The sequence below is a fragment of the Cyanistes caeruleus genome, chromosome 3 (genome assembly GCF_971803275.1).
Source record: "Cyanistes caeruleus chromosome 3, bCyaCae1.hap1.1, whole genome shotgun sequence".
Lineage (NCBI taxonomy): Eukaryota > Metazoa > Chordata > Aves > Passeriformes > Paridae > Cyanistes > Cyanistes caeruleus.
This window is the reverse complement of record NC_141703.1, coordinates 70,296,094-70,315,684: the sequence shown is the minus strand read 5'-3', so window position 1 is coordinate 70,315,684 and position 19,591 is coordinate 70,296,094. Positions and strand designations below refer to the sequence as shown.

Sequence of the window (19,591 nt, the reverse complement as noted above, 5' to 3'; positions counted from 1 at the left end):
TCCATTACAGACCAGCAGGACTACAGGTTTACTTCTCCCATCTTTCTCTTCCCTATCTCAAATACAGCTCCTAGTTTTTCACTTCTTTCTTCCCTTCCAATTTTCCCTTTGTTTCAAACACCATTTGCTCTTCTATTGGAGACAGGACTCCTACAAGAAACATGGTTAAACAAAGTTAAAGAAAATCCATGAGCACCTGAGAAAGACCTGTGTGAATGGTTCTGGGCCATAACATCACGAGGTAAATCCTAATAGTGAATCAGTGCACATACCGAAAGACCTTTCATATCCTTCCAGTGACCCTGAAGATGAGTTCAATTTCCATTTACTCTCTTCCAACAAGATCAAATTTTCTAACAGTACACGCTAGAGGATTTGTTCTCTCAAATTCCATGTTTCAGCTCGCATGCAATGGAAAACAGTCATCTTCATAAATGAAACCAGGTGATCCAATGAAAGTATTTATTACCATTCCACCAATATGAACAGTCAACCCCTAAAAGCGTTCACCAAAAAGCGAAACCAGTCACAACAATATTTTATCCACAATTATGAAAACATACGCAATCTTCCATAAAATAATTCAGTCCTGTTGTTATGAGTCCATGATAAATGTTTCAAAGTCATGGTCTAAGTCTGAAACAAGGGCGTCCACAAAATCTTCAACTGAAGGGGATTTCTGAAGCATACCTACAAAAAAGCAAGACAAAAGAATCTTCATTAGGATGCTGTGACCTTGACAGTTTCATCAGTGGTAACACCTACTGATAACTAACTTTTGATGTCACTATACAACAGAAACAGCTATCAGATTTCTTTGTCAAGAAAAAAATATATGCAATTATAGTGTAGAGAGATTATTAAATTTCTTCAAGACACCTGTTACACATTTTCACAAAGTTGACAGGTTTCAAGACTGTTAATTGATTTTTAAAGAGGGAATTATATCTGCTTCAAAGCAACTTAACTGCAGACTCAGTCACTCTTAAATGACTGAAATAAATTAGTGATTGAGCAGGTACATAAATCTTTATCTGCTAAGTTTCAGTTCTGATCAAGCCAGGAAAAAAAAAAAAATTCTCAAACCATTACACACCTTAGAACCATTTAATTTAATACTTAAAGTACAGCTGTATCTGAAATTTTTGACAAGGCACAAAACATAAACAAAAGCACTTTCAATATACCACATTTTAGTTTTGCTTTTTTTTTAGAGTATTAGACTTACCTTTTTTTAAGAATTTAAATTACTGTGTCTGTTAGCTGTAGCACTTGGCTACACTATAACAGACAAGAAAATTAGCATAATGAGTATGTATTAGAAGTTTTAGAATCATGCCCATGTACTTTGTCAGGTAATTCTATAAACAAAGAAGCTAAAAACTTCACCCCTTCCTCTACAGAATCCAAATTTTTAGACACCATGAGAATATACCCTTTAAATTCTTTTCATATGTTTCTTTCTATTTAACATCACATATAGTTGGTCTTTTCGCTGTTATTAACATTTTCAAGATTACACATGAAAATTTACTGCATAACTTCTACCAGGAAAAAAAAACAATCAAAAAAACAACAGTACAACTGCCAAATAATGTAAAATTTAATCTTTGTATTTCTTTGAAGTGATCTTTCTGACATCTGCCAATGTAAATATAACCTGGTTTTACCCTTTCTGATCAGTGTACCTACTGAACATTAACTTACATTCTTTCACATCCTCAACAATATTTGCTTTTGGTGGAAATTATAGTTGCATGCTGCTAAAAGACTATCATCTTTTACTATAACACAATAATTCAAAACCCATCAGGAAACAGAACAGCTCAAAGTAAATTGGTGTGAGCAACCAGAAAGAATTTTCTTGCTAAGACCTTACAGAATTCCATTTCAATCTAATTTAAACACTTGTTACAAGTGTCAACACAAACTGCCATGGCCCAGTAGATTAATAGCACGCAACAAAAGGAAAACAAATCTCACACTATATATAGATTGACTGAAATGCTGTTAAATGAAGTTTGCATCAAGCTATTTTCAAAATGAAAGAGAACAGAATTAATATTTCCAAGTACTTGGTAAGCTTGTAATCTACTCTACTGTTAGAAAAAATCACGGTGGAATTACTTGTAGTTGACAATGAAAAATGGCTCACTATGTGCTGGGCTGAGAAACAGATGTGTGCAGATACCCAGCTACTGATCTGAGCTCCCCAGAGAGCCATGGCCTCCTGCAGACTCCTTCTCTCGGGTTCCTGGCTGAAGAACACGCATATTTGCTCCCTAACAGCCTTGGAAAAATTCCAGTTAAATTCATATTTTCCTGCAGTTTTCACAGAAGAGGACAGAGTGCCTTAAGAAGGTGACAAGGGATGGCAGCCCACTGGAACAGGTACCATCATTCCTTTTTCACCAGATATCACTATGGAGAGATGACTAAAATGCTGCTGCACAGATGGTTCATAAAGATGGCCATAACCACCACTCTCTGAGGCCCATTACACAAAACTCCCCTTCCAATACTGACTTCATAAAAAATAGCCAGTCTGGACAATGTTCAGCCAATTCTTTGACACACTAACAATTTTTCTGCCAGTTATCAATATATTGCAAAAAAAAAAGAGCCAATAGTATAATGACAGGCAGAAGTTATCTTTCAGGAGATTTAATTTTCCCTCTTACATAAAAATGGCAAATCATAACAAAAACATTCCAACCCTGGATATTACAAAATGAGTAAGAGAAATGTAATTAACTACAGTATACTTGGATGTATTTTAGTGCAGCTGAATACAGTCTTACCAAATATCACTCAAAACTTGTTACAAATTGTATTTATTTATTAAAACCAGGTTTGCTTTAAATATGTTGGAGATTCCAAAATCATTCTGGCAATGGTGATGTCAAATGACCTCCTGTCCAGTAGTTCCAGCTTTCGATAACAAAAACAGATTTCTTGCATTAGTGGTTTATTGCATTCCTATTTTCCCAACACTGACATCAAAAGCAGACTTCGCTTTTGCAAAGAAGGGACAAAGAGTAACTGAGGTCATTGCTAAAGAACTCCTACTGTAGTGAAATGATGGTGCCCTCGTTAAATAAATAACTACAGATTTTAGAGTAGACAGCTCCAAAAGAAACAGGCAATGATGGTATTTCTGTGTTTTAACCTCTTACTCTACACTGATGTGCTAAAGAGTGGTCATGTCTCTCTTCAAACCCCATTAAAATATATCAAAGCAAGATCAGCTTTGATATATTGTAAGTACTCAGCACTTCAGTCTAAATGATTTAGTAAGATGTCCACAAGGTCTGATGGTTGCAGTTTTCAAATTTAGGAGTGTATTTTAATATGTTCAGCCCAACTCTTATTTCAGCTCAGTCTCTCCCAAGCCTAAGGCAACTGCATAGCTTATCTTTGCTGCTTTGAAGTTTCTTTCACATTACAGCACTGTGGTTAACCACGCCCTTTTGAGAGATGGTTAGCTATAACCTACAATCACTGAAAATTGAGAGAAGGATAAAGCCTGTGGCAAAATTTGGCCTCTATCCCCTGGAACACTAATTATTTTGGGTCCATGTAGTTTGAGCTAACATATGTTACCATTCACATCACCTTCTAGGATTTATGCATATTTCTTACACTTTCAAAGAGATGTATAATCATTAGCTGAAGATTTTTGCAGCCTCTTCAAATTATAATTACTCCATGAAAGGCAGTCTGAGGCATGGAAAAGCAAATTTTCAAACAGCATTGGAGCAAATGGGTGTTTATTTACACAGCCATTTGGTTTGGTTACCATGTAGGCACAGGGCTGAGTATGACTGCAGTGTAATAGGGCATCAACAAAGCAAGAAAACAACAGAAAACAACTTCACACACATTTTGCACAAGGACTTCTTCAGAAGCCCCAAGGGCAATGTGACTGCACCAAGGCTGTAGGAGAATTGCACTCCACAATATACTCTCAGTTCCCAAAACATCCAACCCAGTAGTTTTCACACTGCAATTCAATTTCTGCCTATGCACCTGGGTTTCTTTCCAGCCAGGGAGTGCCAAGGGAGAGAGGGAGGAATGGTGCACACCTGAATCTTGTTCAGACCTGCAACCAGCACACAACTGGACCTGGAAGGGACACCTGGGTTATATAACTTTAAAGGAATTTGGAATCCCTAATGCCATGTAGTCCTAGGAAGAAGAAAATCTACAAGAGCTATATTGTCAATAGAAAATGACAGGAATCAAGTTCTTCTTGAAATGTACTTTTTCTCTAAGGAAAAATTAAAAGAAAATAAGCCTCTCGGACAAAACACTGTTGACCCATTTTCAATTGCTCCTGGTATCTATATTTGTGACTATTTCTGAATTTCATTGACTATCAAGGGGTAAGATAAAAAAAGGTCACCAGAAAATGTTTAAAAAGTTTTCAAAAAAACCTCTACAATTTTGTTTTTTTTAAAGGAAACAAATACCAAGAGAATCAAATGCAAACAAAAACAACAACAAAAAAAGTATATTGTGTTTCCTAATTAAAGACTAGTTCAAACAGGAACCTTGTCATTAACTCCACAGGTCAGATCCTTTATCTTTCCTTATCAGTACATCTATGGAATCATGTTGGAGAAAGATGAAAAGCTAGGGTCATATCCAAACACAAAAGAAAAATAATAGATAGATTCTGAGAAGAAAATCATAACAAAGAAACTGCATAAATGAAATGTGCTCATGAAACAACCTGCTATCAAAAAGCCAATGAACATGGCTAACTTCCTAATGAGGTATGGAAGCACTTCAAGGGTGAGGCTGCAGATGTGCATCCGAAAGCCAGACATGTGCAAGCCCACATAAAAAAAAACACCTGAAATAACAACCTAAAGAAGTTTTTGAAATAGGGCACTAGTGAGCACAGAATCTGGACTGTTTCTCTGAAGAGGAGTAAAATCAACAAGCTTTAAAGTTTGGTGGAATCTGTCTTTAATCAGATATGTTTTGTTATTTGCTGTGGGAGTACAGTTTTGCAATTGATGGAAACCAACAAGAGACAGAAATCAAGTAGTTGGAATATTGGTAATGAAAAAAAGCAGCAAGAGGAATCAGAAGCTCACTGAACCTAAACAAATCCTACTTTTCTCTATAAATTCTCTTTTTTTGTAATAAATAAAGACCAATCAAGTATATATATAACTTTTTTCATCGGGTGTGTTCTATGATTTAGCTTCCAATAATCCCAATCAATCAGCAATCAAGTTATTGTCTTGTCAAAACACCTGAGTCACCCTGATTTCATTCTTCAAGGAGTCGTTCAAGCATGTTAAGTTTTTTTACTTAACTACTTTTACTGTGTACATATGAACATCGGGATACATACAAAGAATCTACTGATGAACACTGGTTATTTTTTATAACCTTGATTATCAGGATTTCTGTATAAAGAGTGTAAAAGTGAAATTCAGAATAGAAAAGTGACCAGGGAGATAATTTGAAGCAAGGAAGATGTATCTTTGATGGAAGAGGATCAGATAGATCATGGTACACTTAAGAAAACTGGGAATAAACATGCCCAGAAGCCCTGGCAGGATGCACCCCTGAATGCTAAGGGAGCTGGCAGATGGCATTGCTAGGCAGCTCTCTATTAAAATAGGAGAGGTCCCAAAAGACTGGAAAAAAGCAAAAGTCATGTCTATCTTCAGGAAGAGCAAGCAGCAGAACTCAAGGAACTGAGGCTGGTCAGTTTCACCTCAGACCCTAGGAAAGTGTTGGAGCAGCTAATCCTGTAAACTGTTTTTAGACTCATGAACAGTAAAATAATCAGGAATACTCACCATGGATTCACCAAAGGCATGTCATGCTTAAATAACTGATAATCTTAGATGATGAAATAACTGGCCTGGCAGAAAAGGGGAGAGCAGTGCACATCACCTCCTTGGATTTCAGTGAGCCCTTTGACACTGTCTCCAGTAAGATCCTATCACATGCAAGGGGGAAAGCCAGTTTTACTTCCATAGATTTTCCATAGGACCATCCACAGATTAATTTTGAAACTTCATTCAAGTAGTACCTGATTCAAGGAAGCACACTGCCAGCAACTTCAACATAGTTTCCAGGACATTGCAGGAAAATTCCATGCTTAGTAAAATAAAGAATATATCCCAGAAAGAGATCATAAGCATATCTGTTGTTTAAAAACAGTTTTCTTTCTCCACCATATGATTTACAGTGTAAAAATTGGACATGCTTGTAAAGATGCACATTCCTGTCTTGCAACTTCTTAATCCACAGTTCTGGGGTACAGTTTTTCCAAGGTAACAAACACAAACTCTTCAAGAACAGTACAGAAAAGTAAGTTCAGGAAGTCATATTGAATGAAAAGTAACCCTGTAGATCAGAAAGCTAAGGAATATGTAGCTGCTTAATACATGATGAGTCTAAGGAGAGCAGAGGTCATGGCCTCAAATATAAACAGATAGGTCAAAGAACTGAAATGTTCCGGTCGTGAAACTGTGCCAATCTCATGATGAAATACAGACACGTTACCACTGTCTTCCTTATCTGTAGAAAAAGTCCCACAAGTTCCAGTCTGCTAAAACTGAGTGACAGAGACCAGTGAATTCATATTCATTCTTAATACTAAGAATTTCAGAGAAAAAATGAAAGATGTGCCAGGACTTAGCAAGTGCTCATCTCAGGAACAGCAAAAATAATGTTTGGTTTGAATTCTGAAACATTATACAGAAAAGTCTTTACCCTGATTTCACAGATTTGAGCTGAAGTTAGCAGCTTCTCAAACTTGTTTAATTCTCCTGGCATTGTTTTTTAAGGTATGAACACACAGAGTATTTTTGCTATGGATATGAATATTTTTAAGTGTTATTTTCCAGGTTCAAAAGGCAAATATGGTAGTGATATGAATAATGAACTACATTTCTTTATTACAGTTGTCAGAACTGTACTACATGAAAATGTACACCTGAAGTACTGATACAGCCAAAGACATTTTGATGACACTGAAATGATATGGCCAAAACAAGTTCAATTTCTCCTATACAAAGTAACCAGAGATATAATAAATTCCATTTATGGAAAAGTTACTACTTTATTGTATCCAAGAAATTATGTAATCTACCTTCCTTCAAGTTTATTCTGAATTCTTTAGACAGCTTTGTAATACAAACCTTTCCAACACTTCAGCCCAGCTATCTGTGTGTACTCCACGTACCACAAGGAGTTCTACTGCCCATGATACAAAGGTGATGACCAGTCACTTAAATTTTTCTTTCATAAACCCAGTGAACATCATAATTAAACTAAAAAGACCATGCAGCTAAGTAGAAATTTCTTCCTTTTGCAGGAGAATAAAACAGTTATAATTTATTTCCTACCTTGCACCATCAGCATGGGCTCCTTTGCACCGCCGTGTGCCAGCATCTCTCTACGATAGCGCTCCCCCATTGCCCTGGAGAAACACAGGTGTTAGAGCCATCTGCAAAGACAACCTGGCCTGCCTTCACTCAGGTTTGCTTCTAGGATCTCTACAGAACTCAGACAGAGACCAAATGAAATTTTCCACCCTGAAACAATGACTGATGCCATGTTCACTCCTCAGATTCAAATTACATTTAAAATCCCACTATGAGGAACTGAACTAGATAAATGTAATAATTATGAGCATGTGTTGGTGCTTATAGAAGTTACTTTGCAAACAACATTTCAGGCTTCATTGTGCCAAAGGGAAAAGTTGCTCTGTTACAATGTCCTGAACATTCAGCAAAGGTATAGGAATGCGTACAGTTTGTGACCTCACAATTTGCTTTTTAATTTCACAAAGCAAAATGAGTAGGATAACTATACTGAGCTTTGAAGTTGGTGACATGAAGCTCGTTTAATATCCACAGTTGCTTTGATTTCAGTAGAAAATTACAAGCAATTAGGCATCTATTAATTTCAAGCTCTCTAATTACATCTAAATAGGGATTTCAGTGCCTCCCAACTGACACACCTGTATTTTAAAACATTGATACAATTTTTTTGCACCAATGAACATATTCCAAAGTGTGTATATATAAATATATATATATATACATACATACATATATATATATATATATATATATATATATATATATATATATATACCTGTGGCGATTTCCTGCTTTGTAGTCCTCTTAAAATCAAGAAAAATGCTAAAAACTAATTTGCATCAAAAAAGCCCACCAACCTAATTCGTTTCATGTTTTCCAGAAGCAACTAGCATTCCATCCTATTTAACATTTCTGTGTTTTTACCTATCAAATGGGTTCTGAGCAAAACACTGTTTCCACACCATAGAGGCAACAGCCCTGGACATGAGGTAGGAGTAGTATTTGGCACCATATCCCACGAGGTGACTGAATCGCAGCTGCCAGGCCTGTAAGAAGGGAAAAAATAACCAAACCCCACATTATCTCCTAAATTCTTTATATTGCTCAACATTTTCTTATGTATGGTGGAAGAAATCTTATACTATTAATGACAAACAAGAAAGAAAAAAAAAATAGCCACCAGAAATAAATCCCAGAATGAACAATCCTTTATTGGAAGAAGCATTTTTCAATCTAAGTGCTGTATATACAATATGCTGATCATCAAGATTGAAACTATATATAAATAGGGTCAGAAGGGGAGAAAATCAAGCAGTAAAATAAATTACTCATAACTGATATGAGTAGTTCTACTGTTGTAGTTCCACTGGTTGTGAACAAAACCCACAATTACCTTGTTAATAGTAACACAATATTTTATAATCTTCCACGTGGGTTAAGTGCAGTATCCCACTTGGAAAAGTCCAATTTCTAACTTTTGTCAGAAACAAACTGGTAGTAGTGACTTGTGTTTAATGCTATAAAAAAAATACAGCATTCCACATGGCAACAATCTTAGAGGTGCACAAATTCCATCAACACACAAAGCTATAATTCACAGACTTGTCTGAACATTTTTAACTGTGTATATATATATATATATAGCAGATTATAATCCACAATTATATTGCTATTCATTTATGTATTGTTACTTCACACAGTGACTCATTCAAGTGATGACAGACTTATGTTTTAATGCTATTTAGTATTGAATGTTTCCTTATGTTTTCTTAGCAAAGAAAATCAGAACTATCAGCCTTAACGTCACCAAAATCAAAATACCTTTTTCTTTGTATTTCCCTGACTGCAACAGAATAATTTAAATTGTGACAGACCTCCAAAAGTCATCTGGTCCAACCCTCACCCAAAGCAAAGTGAGCTTTGAAGAGATTTACCAGGGCTCTGTCTAAAGTCCCCAAGCATGAAGATTTCATCACCTCTCCAGTGTGATGTGTAAAGGCTAGTAGGTCCAGAATGAAATGTTGTTTCCCAACAGATTCAGGCATAGCTCTTGAAATGAGAATGGATGACTGTATAAAGGAAGGAATATGAAACTTCCTTTGCTCTGTTGGCACTGAGGAAACTCCAGAGAGAAAACAAGTACCCTAACTTATTTGTCCTATTCAAAGTCAAAACTCTTAACATTCTCATGATATGTCTGTTGTCATGATTTTTGCAGGTACTATAAAAAACAGAATTTCTAAGAAGTAAAAGATAAAAAATAGTGTATTAAATTTAAATCCATGGGCTGAGAGGTGCTTGTTTTCATCCTACAGTCAGTGTCTGAAATTCTGATAAAGTGAAACAAAAAAGTGAAAGGACATACGTAATTTTCCAAAACTATTTGTCTTTGTGACTCTTTAGCACACTGTAATTAACAAACTCATTTTTTACAGCTGAAATAAACCATGCTTCTTTATTCAAGAAAGTGCTTAAGATTATTATCTTAATCTCCATTACCCAAACAGATGTGTATTCTAAAAAAAATGACCAACTGAAAGGGCAAAAAAAGTATGTCTTTTAGTTAGTCTTTTTTTCCTTAAAAGAAAAGGTAGCCAATGGTGCCTCAGCCAACATTACTTTGAACAGCTGATGAGAAACAAGTGGCTGGCTATGTTACCTTTTCTTAGCAATACCTACAAATAAAGTTTTCAAAGTTAGCTGTAGTTCAGCCATTCAAAAGCTACTTTTTACAAGATGGCTACCTCCACCCTAAGACAGGTGCCCAAAACAAATGGAATGTGCCATGGGTGAGCAATTGAGGTGAGCAATACAGGTGACCTACACGACTAAAGTAGGAGTAGCAAGGTTAAATGAGATGAAAAAAAAATTCCAGTCTTCAATTTTCCTATCGTGATGCAGGGTACAAATTCTTAAAAATTATTAACCTTTTTTTTTTCTCTTTTTTAAGGTAAAGCACTGTACTGTGTCTCATTGTAATGCAAGCATGTTCCAACATCCAGCTTGGACACAGAGTGTCCACATTGCTTTGAAAGGTATTTTGCTTGCCATGTTTATACTTTGTATCTATAGTTTTTCTAACTAGTTCCTTAATTATAACCAAAATCATTAAACTAAGCAGAAACAGAGCAGAGAGACTACATTTTTAGAAGACTAAGCAGAAAAAATATCAGTTTCTTTTATAATAAGTTTTTTAAGTTATGATTAGAAGTTTCTACTCTCTGTCTCTGAAATGTGGAAAATTTTACTGATGAATTGGTTTCACATACTCAGAAACAGTTTTTAGGCTACAAACAAAAATAATTTCCAGGTGTTCGGCATTGTGAAGGATATTTCTACCTCTCCCATCAGAAAATAATTCCTTTGATAATCATATAAGCTGTAACTAAGACAGTATGTCTTCCTTGAAAGCTCAGATAACACTGTTCACTCAAAAGCTATTGGCATTTAATGGTCTGCACCTAAACCAGCTCATCTGCACTTCCAGGTTGATTAACTATTCCATTTATTTGGTTTGTTGAAACTCTGTATCACAATTAAGCAAAGAGAAAAGAACAACTCAGCAATCTGTCCAAGACCAAAAGCTTGATTTCGAAGTCTGCACCTAAAACAAGGCTCAGTATCCTCTCCTCAATTTTGTCTGACCTTGTCTTTGCTACTAAGCTTTACTAACAAATTTCACATTGCTTCCTCTCAGAAAAGGAATGGATACAGAAAGAACAGGGAATGACACTGCTCATCTCCCTCCCTGCATCTAGGGAGGCTTGCAAATATGATGAAGTGGAAATCTCAAAAATTCATTTGGAACAGGACAGTATCTAAAACAAGAAACAGAAATGGAGGATGAGTCAAACTCAAACTAAGATTGATTTCCCATTGGTAATAGCAGTAAAGGAAAACCAATAACAAACAGTGCTGTTCCCTACTGAAATTTGAAGCCTATATTAATTTATTTTTTTTTTTTAAATCTGTACAGTTTTTCCCCACTCTAGAGCCTGAATAACTCTAGCATGTCATCATTTCCTATCACTACTTTTGTCCCAGTCCTCACACAAAGCTCCTGATCAGGAATTCCCGATCTTCAATATTACCCAGAACTCATTACATTATTCAAGTACATTTATTGATTCTATGCTGTCCTAAAAATTAACTTTTCAGGACTGGACTCAGCTACCTATAAAAATATATTTAAACATTAAAACAACCATCCTCTACCCTAATTCACAAAGAGCTACCTGCCCACATAAAAAAAACTCTTCCTCTCCTCCTACTTCATACAGACAAGACTATGACCTAGGCAATAAAATGTTAAAAAGCACAAGAATATATAGGCTACAGCTCCATTAAAAAGTTCAATGATGAACAAAAAGACACCCCCCATCACTGTAAATGTATTTAAAACTAAATGATTGACCTGAAGCATAGAAGTCCATTTCTCCATTTTAATAAATTCAGCTATAAGATGGCTTGATTTCTTGTGTTATTTCCAACAAGGAGTCATTTCTTCATTAAAAAAAAAAAAGAGAAATATCAAATTCCCTTTTGGACAGGGTAAAGGCTAGACATGTAGAACTAGGGCAGTCTACTTATTAAATGTTATATTTTTGGTAAGCAGCTAAAAAGTTAATGAAACTCTGAGTAATCGCTTACTTCAAAAAGTTCCATGAACCCATTCCAGAAGTTTATAAAACACTGCATTTTACAGCATAGCCCATGGGTTATGATAATATGCCATCCACAGGTCATGTTCATGCCTGCTTTTCATTCAGCACAACAGACTGCAATAAAGGTGTGTGACTGATCCACTGCTGTTATTAAACAGGCTTTTTCTCCACCAACATTATCAATCTTTTCTTCTAACCATGTCTGAAGCATTTCCAAAATTCCATGTGTAACGGCTTTCCACCCCATCATCTGAAAACAAAAATACCTTACCAATATTTTAGGATTCTCACACCCTATCAGGATTTTTTTTAATGTCCTTGTAGAGAACATTCTTAGGGTAAGATTCAGTTCATTTTACTTTAGCTACCTTAAACTGTGTCTTGCCCAAACTAGTCACATAGGCCTTCCTTTATAGTAGAGGACAGAAATATTTATCCTATTATCTTTTGAGAGGATAGGATTACTGCTTTAGGAGAAATCTGAATAATCTACTATACCTTCCATCTTCTATTCAAAAGTTAAGTCCCTTCATTCATTTTAACAACGTCGCAGGATCAGTTAAATGAAACTATTTTGCAGGCTACATTAGTTTAGGATTCAATTATTTGAATTTTAAATTTACAACTGTTAATATTGTCACAAAAATAATCTGATACAAAAATTTATATGTGATGGTAAAAAGACTAAAGTGAAAGAAAATATGTAGGTAGCTTAATATAGACTAAGCTAGATTTTGCTTGAATGTGGGTAAACATTGTTCCAGGGAATTCCTCTAAGATCATCAAGAATCAGTGCTACAAAATCTACTACATCTTTTTAAAAGAAATCCTACAGAAATTCTTGACTATTGCTTAGACTTTTCAAAACATTCTTCCAACAGTTTCTGCTGTGACTTTATATACTTTAAAGTATATTTATGTCCATATTGCTTTGCATCTCAAGACAAAAAACACAAGTGAGAACCTGAAAGACTCAATACTAAGTGGGAAGTATCTTTGTCATTTAAGACTTCTAATTACAAAATGTGTGCTACAGTAATAAAGTCAATGAACAAGTTGTTGAACTGTTCCCATGAAGAACAATATTTGATGGAGATGATATCTGGGGCCCTCTCCCTTCTTAATTAAAATCTCATTCTGGCAGAGAACTCACCAACAGAGCAACCAACTTATCTCCTTTAGGGCCAATGGGTAGAGAACCCCTTGTGTCTAGCACTAACTTGATACGATTGCTCCTAATGCCCTTGAATTTAGGTATCAGGAGGGGTGGAAAACTCCTGAGAGTCAAGGGGAAGCTGCAGGCTCTGGCTCCTTGGAGCCAGGAGATAAGGGAGATTAGCATGGGAATCAGCACAGGCTATTTCCCTCTGCTGAGACCAAGGTTTATCAGTGCCAGTGGAAATCCAGGACAACGCTGCTCTGCCACGCAGACAAGCACACTTTGGCCAGTGCTTTGAAGATGTCCTTGACTCATTCCCACTCAAACAAATGGTTTGGTAAGTATCAGAGTTTGCAAACTGTTTGTGCCAGTAGCTACCTCTGGGGAAAAGCTGGAGCACTCCCTGACTGTAGAAACAACTCTCTCCATAGGTATGCAGCAGCTTGCTTGGTCAACTTATATTCTGGATTTCTGACCTCAACCCCTCTAAGTTTTGTAGAATTACATCATCATTCTTCTGGAGTTTCATAATAATAATAAAATGCAATAAAGAATCACTTTCTTTCCTGCAGTTTCTAATCTTGATTAGAATAATGGAAAACTAATTTCAAGAAACCTCATCCATGCTGTGCCTCTAACTCAATATCAGTACTCTTCAGTTTTCCAGTGCTGTGCATTCCTGTGTTATAAATGGAGAGAACACAAAGTAAACCAAACCAGAGACACAGTTGACATTTCAGAAAGTGAGTCAAGAAAGAGATTAAGATTTCAATTTATAACACTTCTGTGTTTTTATTATAAAATGGTAAATAAATCTAGCAAGGCAGGGAATGCAAATATTTTTGCAGTTGTTTACACTAAGGAAGAGGAAAGGAATTTAACATGCAATTAACCACTTAGGTGATTCTAGACACATGCCATATGGTCTTTGAATTACTTAAAGAAAAATATTTCATTTTTATTTATAAACTATTCATGAATTTGAGCTGCTTATAGCAAAATCATTTGAAACTATTTATACCCTCTTCTTGCCTCCCCAGAAAGGGACTGAGGGAAAGAGATGTGGGTGATAATAAAGAATATTGATATCAAAAATCTGTATGTATGATTTGAATTGCTTCACAATCTTTAAAAGATGCAGAGATATGAAAATAGATTCTTTATTGTGTTCTTTAACTGATCTTATTTGGACAAGTTAAGAGACAGTGTTACTTGTAAACATTATAACTAATCTTTAAAGTAAAAGAGAAGAATTTTGAAAACAGATGATTTTCAAACAAATTCTTCATGTCATACCATACAATTCTACACATACATACATACACATGCAATACCCCCTCTTCAATTACAATTAGTAATTTCTATTATTGCCTAAGCTTTAAATTCATAGGCCTGAGATAAGTAGAATCAGGTACAGACTTGCACTGAAGCCCAAATTTTTTATACTACTTTTCCAATTACACCTGATTTTAAATACTGACCTATTATTTTAAAATAAACATCATGAACGCTGCTTAAGGTAAGCCCTTATAAAATTCAAGAAATACCTTAAGCAACACGGCAACTGCAAAATATATTTGCAAGTACAAATTCATCAAGTATCTGAACCAACACTGGAAGATAAAATCACTATCTGTTTACAGCACTGTTTATTTACTATCTTTTGCAGAGTCATTCTATGAACAGATTTAAGGGATCATGACTCTAATCCTTAATCTGCCATAAGTGCAATGTGAATTTAAAGAAATTAGTCACCCCACCTTGCATCTGTGAAGTAAGGGTGTTAATAGTTCCTCTATCTTGTTCCTTTCTGTTTTGACTTTTCATAGAAAGGACAATCTCTCACTGCACCTGAAGAGAATTTCATTTCAGACTCTCTAGGCTATGTTTATGGCAATGATGTATTCAGTTGTATCTATCACTATCAAATATAGCTCCATTAGTGTAGTCTTGGGGGGAAAAAGAACATGTGAGCCATGAAAACAGAACCATATCAAAGTAGATGAAGCTATCTGTGTTTTCATATATATGTACAGTACCTCTAAATATATTCAAAAGGTTAACAGGACACATATGCAACTACTTCTTGCACTGTTCCTTAAAATGGTTTACCAAATGGTAAATACTATCACTGAAGTATGTCTGAGTTTCATGGGACTAACTTGGAAAAAGAATTTCCTCAAAAGTGCTTCATATCTTATGATATCTCTACTGCTGTAGATAGTTGCCCAGCGAATAGTGTCATGTAACCACTGGAAAACAAATCTTCACAGTATTTGTTATCAGCATTTTCTTTATCATAAAATTAACTCAACTCCACAAAGACAGAAACCTAAACAAATGTTGAAAGGTGACTTCAAGAGCTTTTCAAAGTCCCAGCATCTACTTAATACTGACCTCAGCAGGGCACCAATCTTCTTGAAATAGCTTTTAGTTATTAATTATTTATAGAACTATCACTTCCCCAGAGTTCACTGTGCATTCCTTTATTAATCTTTTCCTTAGACCCAGACTCTTCAGCTTGATTTTACAGTATACTTTTATGAAGGTTCATATGAAAACTAATCCAGGGACTTGCACTCCATATAAACAACTTTAGTTTCCAACATGGCAAGGTAAAAAATTATCTTGAAGGGGTTACACAAACTTCAAGGGGTTGTGTAATAACATATGACTTCATCTCTCTTCAAAACTCAAGAAAGTGCAATATGAGCAACATCATTACTTCTCAAATAACTGCAGAGGGAGAAAAAGTAGAAAAGCCAACCTCTATGAAGGTTCTCTGGCTTTACTATGAAACTTACGTCTCTGTGATCTACAGCAGTAGTTTCTTTAAAACTGCCTGTAAGAGAGATGCAAGACATACTGGGTGTCTGCTTTCCTCTTCAACAAATGAGGAAAAAATTAACAATACTTTAAAAGATTAGATATTATCCATAGTCAGATTTGCTACAAATTATATATTTTTCCCCTCCTCCTATTTTCTCACTAATAAGAAACAAATAATCACACCCTCAATTCCAAGTAATTTTTTCATAAAGGTTTTCAATACCATTCATACGTGCTCATATGAATTTCTCTTTGCTACCCAAATACTGAATTTCCTTAACTTTCCTCATAGTTCATGTTACCAAGCTGGACAGATTCTTGGTGATGTCCACTTAAGTCCCTGTCTGAAACTAAGCTTCCAGCTGCTTTGTCAGCACGTTTTCTGTGTGTTGACTCAGCCACAAATCTACAGTTTGCTTGTACAATTATGATTTGCAAGTGTCAGAAAGCTTGCTAAGCATAGAGTTATGCTATCAATTGCTTACATCGTGTTTCCCAGATCAATCAATGTCTTAGGAAAAAAGTGGATTTTTTTTCCACCTTAGGTAGTTCTTAACAAAACTGAGGTTATTTTGCTCACTTTATTGTTCTCAAGGTACTTATGAGCTGCTTAATAATTGCTTCTACTACTTTTTGAGTGACAAAATCTGAACAATTAGTCTATAGTTCCCAAGTTCTTCTCCCTTCATAAGAACAGTTACCATAACATTGCAACTTCTTCATGAGCTTATGAGTGATAATTCCTCCAAGTCACTGTTTTGACAAGCTTAAATATACTGACAATCTGACTACATCTAACCTAGTCATTCTCTCTGTTTTATTCCACAATCTCAGTATTGTTTCAATCCATCTCAAAAATTGCATGTATTACTTACCTAATCAAAATTCACTTATTGTTCAAAAAATGCTGAGGCAGAATAGAATATCACTTTCTCTGACGTTTATTGTTGTTCTTGCTCCCACTCTCCTCTTGCTTCTTGAGTAATTATGGAATTCTATTACCTTCTCTACTTGCAATCTACAACTCAGCATTTCTAGCCTTTTTTGTTCTGAATACTTGCATTCTTTTAGTAATTATCTCTAGTCATATAAAGATTTCTACTTTTTATTATCTTAATAAAGTTTTAAAAGGCTTGGTCCTTTACTGCCAAACATTTTTTGCATCAGGATGGTTTGTATCCTTGGTTCAGTCTCTTGGATAACTATGTAACGTCTTTTAAACCACCATACTTAGCTACGTTCCAGTTCCAGCAAATATCATGTCAGCTTTCTTCTTTCTGATGCATTGCTTTTAATCATTATTGCTGGGTTTGGTTTCTATGCTGCTTGAAACTTCTGCAGCTTTTCTTCTGGCTCATTAGAACTTCCCCTGTATTCTGGTTTTCACACTTTTATATGGCTTTTACTTTTCTTTGTCTGATAGATATACAGGCTTTTTCTCCCACTGAGCTCTTTTTAGCACTTTATTGATTAGCACCATAAACTTTATTCCCTCATCTGCCACCCAGAACTGTTTTTTTTAAAAGCAATAGCACCCATTCTACCTTTTAACTGTTTTTTCTACATTTCTTTTAATCTGCTTTCAGTTTTGCTTAGATTCTAAGGTTACATCATAGTTTAGCCTATAAATCTAAAATGAATTTTAGAATGTTTTAGACAGAATAAATATGAAGTGAAATTACAGTCTAAAATTTATTAGGCAGCCACTACTTAGCCTTCCTTACCAATAATTTTAAGATTTATGTTCACACTTGAGTTAAGTTTTCAGAATTCAAAACCACTTTTACCATCAGAGGTTAAAGGTTATCACTTATTTACTTTAAGCCAGCTGCCTCATTACTTGCTCAGTCTGACTATTTATTCTTTTTATATGCATTACTAATATTCACATGAAATTTTACACAGAAACAGTTATATATTATAACTGCACATTAGTAGTCACTCCAAAAATGTAACAAGAAATCCTAAGACAAGAGATGCCACAAGGACATAGATGGTAGATTCTACAGCAAGATACTTCACCCAAACTGCCAGCCAGCCCTCAGTAAGCTGAGGAATAAGCCTGTTTAAACTACACTCTCTTGCAAACAGGTTCTCTTCAATAACAACAAAACAGGCGGCTTTGGCTCATGGCAACCATGCGTGATGCAAAAACTATTTTCTGTCTGTAGAGAAGCCAGTTCTGCCTATTGACATCAACTTCTCCTCAGCCAACCAAACACCCGTGCCTCTGCATGTTCCCTGTTAATGAAAAACTTGTGTTTTCAGCACCCATGGCAAGCCACATCTTCCCATAGTGCCTGACAGCCTCCCTGAGCAAGCACTCCAAATGTTAGGTTGCATCTCATTCATTGATTTCCTTTGTCAGGAACATGACAGACATAACCATAGCAAGTTAAGACAAGGACCTAGGTGGAGCCTTCCAAGGTCAGGATCCCTGTCTGGGCAGAGTCCTCCCAGCTGCAGGAAGAAGACAGACTAACAACCACATTGGTGATACACCATTTTCATACACGTCTTTGCTCTAGGGTATCTCTCACAATACTTGCCTTGTCTTCTGTTGGCAAACTTGGCTGGCTAACATTTTTGGTCTCACAGGTGTTTTGGTCTTTCCAAACACTAGCAACAATAGGCCATGCTGCCAAAGAAACTTGCACTCTGGACAAAACTATATTCACATAATTAAACCTGTAACCTGATGCACATTTTATGGCACCAGTAAAGGTGGTCCTTCTAAACTAATATGCATTTTTAATGCACTAAAACAAAAAGGTACACAGCAAATTATTCAGTGTTCCAAAAAATATCAAAGGCACCCTACATACCAACATGTTGCCTCTTATCAAATATAATTATAATGATATGTTAATTCCATCATCACACTTTCTACTCAAGCACCGTACAAGAAATGCAGCTGTTTCTGAAAGAAAAGCCAACTGGAAAATCACATAATTTTAATAAAAATGAAGAAGAGACTATTAGGCAATGATCTAAAAAAGAACCCAGATTCACTATGTGTAACTCTTCAAAACCATTTTTCCCCACAGTCACCATCAAACCAGCATCTCCCACCAAAATTCCGTATTAGAAAAGGTTACTACAATGCACAGACAATTAATAGGTAAGTCCATAATAATTTTCTGAAAATAAGAATCAATAACCAAAACTACTTACAAAGAAAATACAGGTATGATGATCTGGGCAGCTGGTGTTTATTGTAGAACCACTTCATTATTGAGAGCTCTTTGCTGTAACTGCAGGAGGCTGTAAACTCCACTATCATTGAGGAGTCTGTTTATCCTGTGTGCCATTCTCTGCTACAATATTGAACCAAATCCCCAGCAGGAGATAGGAATTATTATGTTTGGCAGGGGACTAGCAAGGGCACACCATTAAGTTTTGATGACTGTCTCAAAGGAAAGTAGTTTTCAAGTCTGATCCTGGGGGACATGAGGGGACTAAGCAACAGATTATAGGGAGAAACTTTGATCATGTCTCAGATTGATCAAAGGGTCACCTGATACTTGTTCAAAAGCCTCTCTGGGCATCCTGGGGACAAAGGTAGAAGAGACCAGAGGAGA

At 35.8% G+C, this 19,591-nt stretch overlaps 1 protein-coding gene across 3 annotated transcripts in view; it reads right to left on the bottom strand.

Annotated features, from left to right (window-relative positions):
- Positions 1–448: 448 nt before the first annotated feature.
- The window catches only part of MIPEP (mitochondrial intermediate peptidase), a 67,623-nt gene continuing 48,480 nt past the window's right edge, over positions 449–19,591 (bottom strand). For all 3 annotated transcript variants that reach the window (XR_015284741.1, XR_015284742.1, XM_086881820.1), the window contains 3 exons: positions 8,283–8,404; positions 7,380–7,453; positions 449–690 (listed from right to left, as the gene is read on the bottom strand). Coding sequence is in view for 1 of the 3 variants with exons in the window: in XM_086881820.1 (XP_086737946.1) it covers positions 596–690; positions 7,380–7,453; positions 8,283–8,404 (291 nt within the window). In the remaining 2 variants the exon portion in view is untranslated. The remainder of the gene's footprint in view (positions 691–7,379; positions 7,454–8,282; positions 8,405–19,591) is intronic.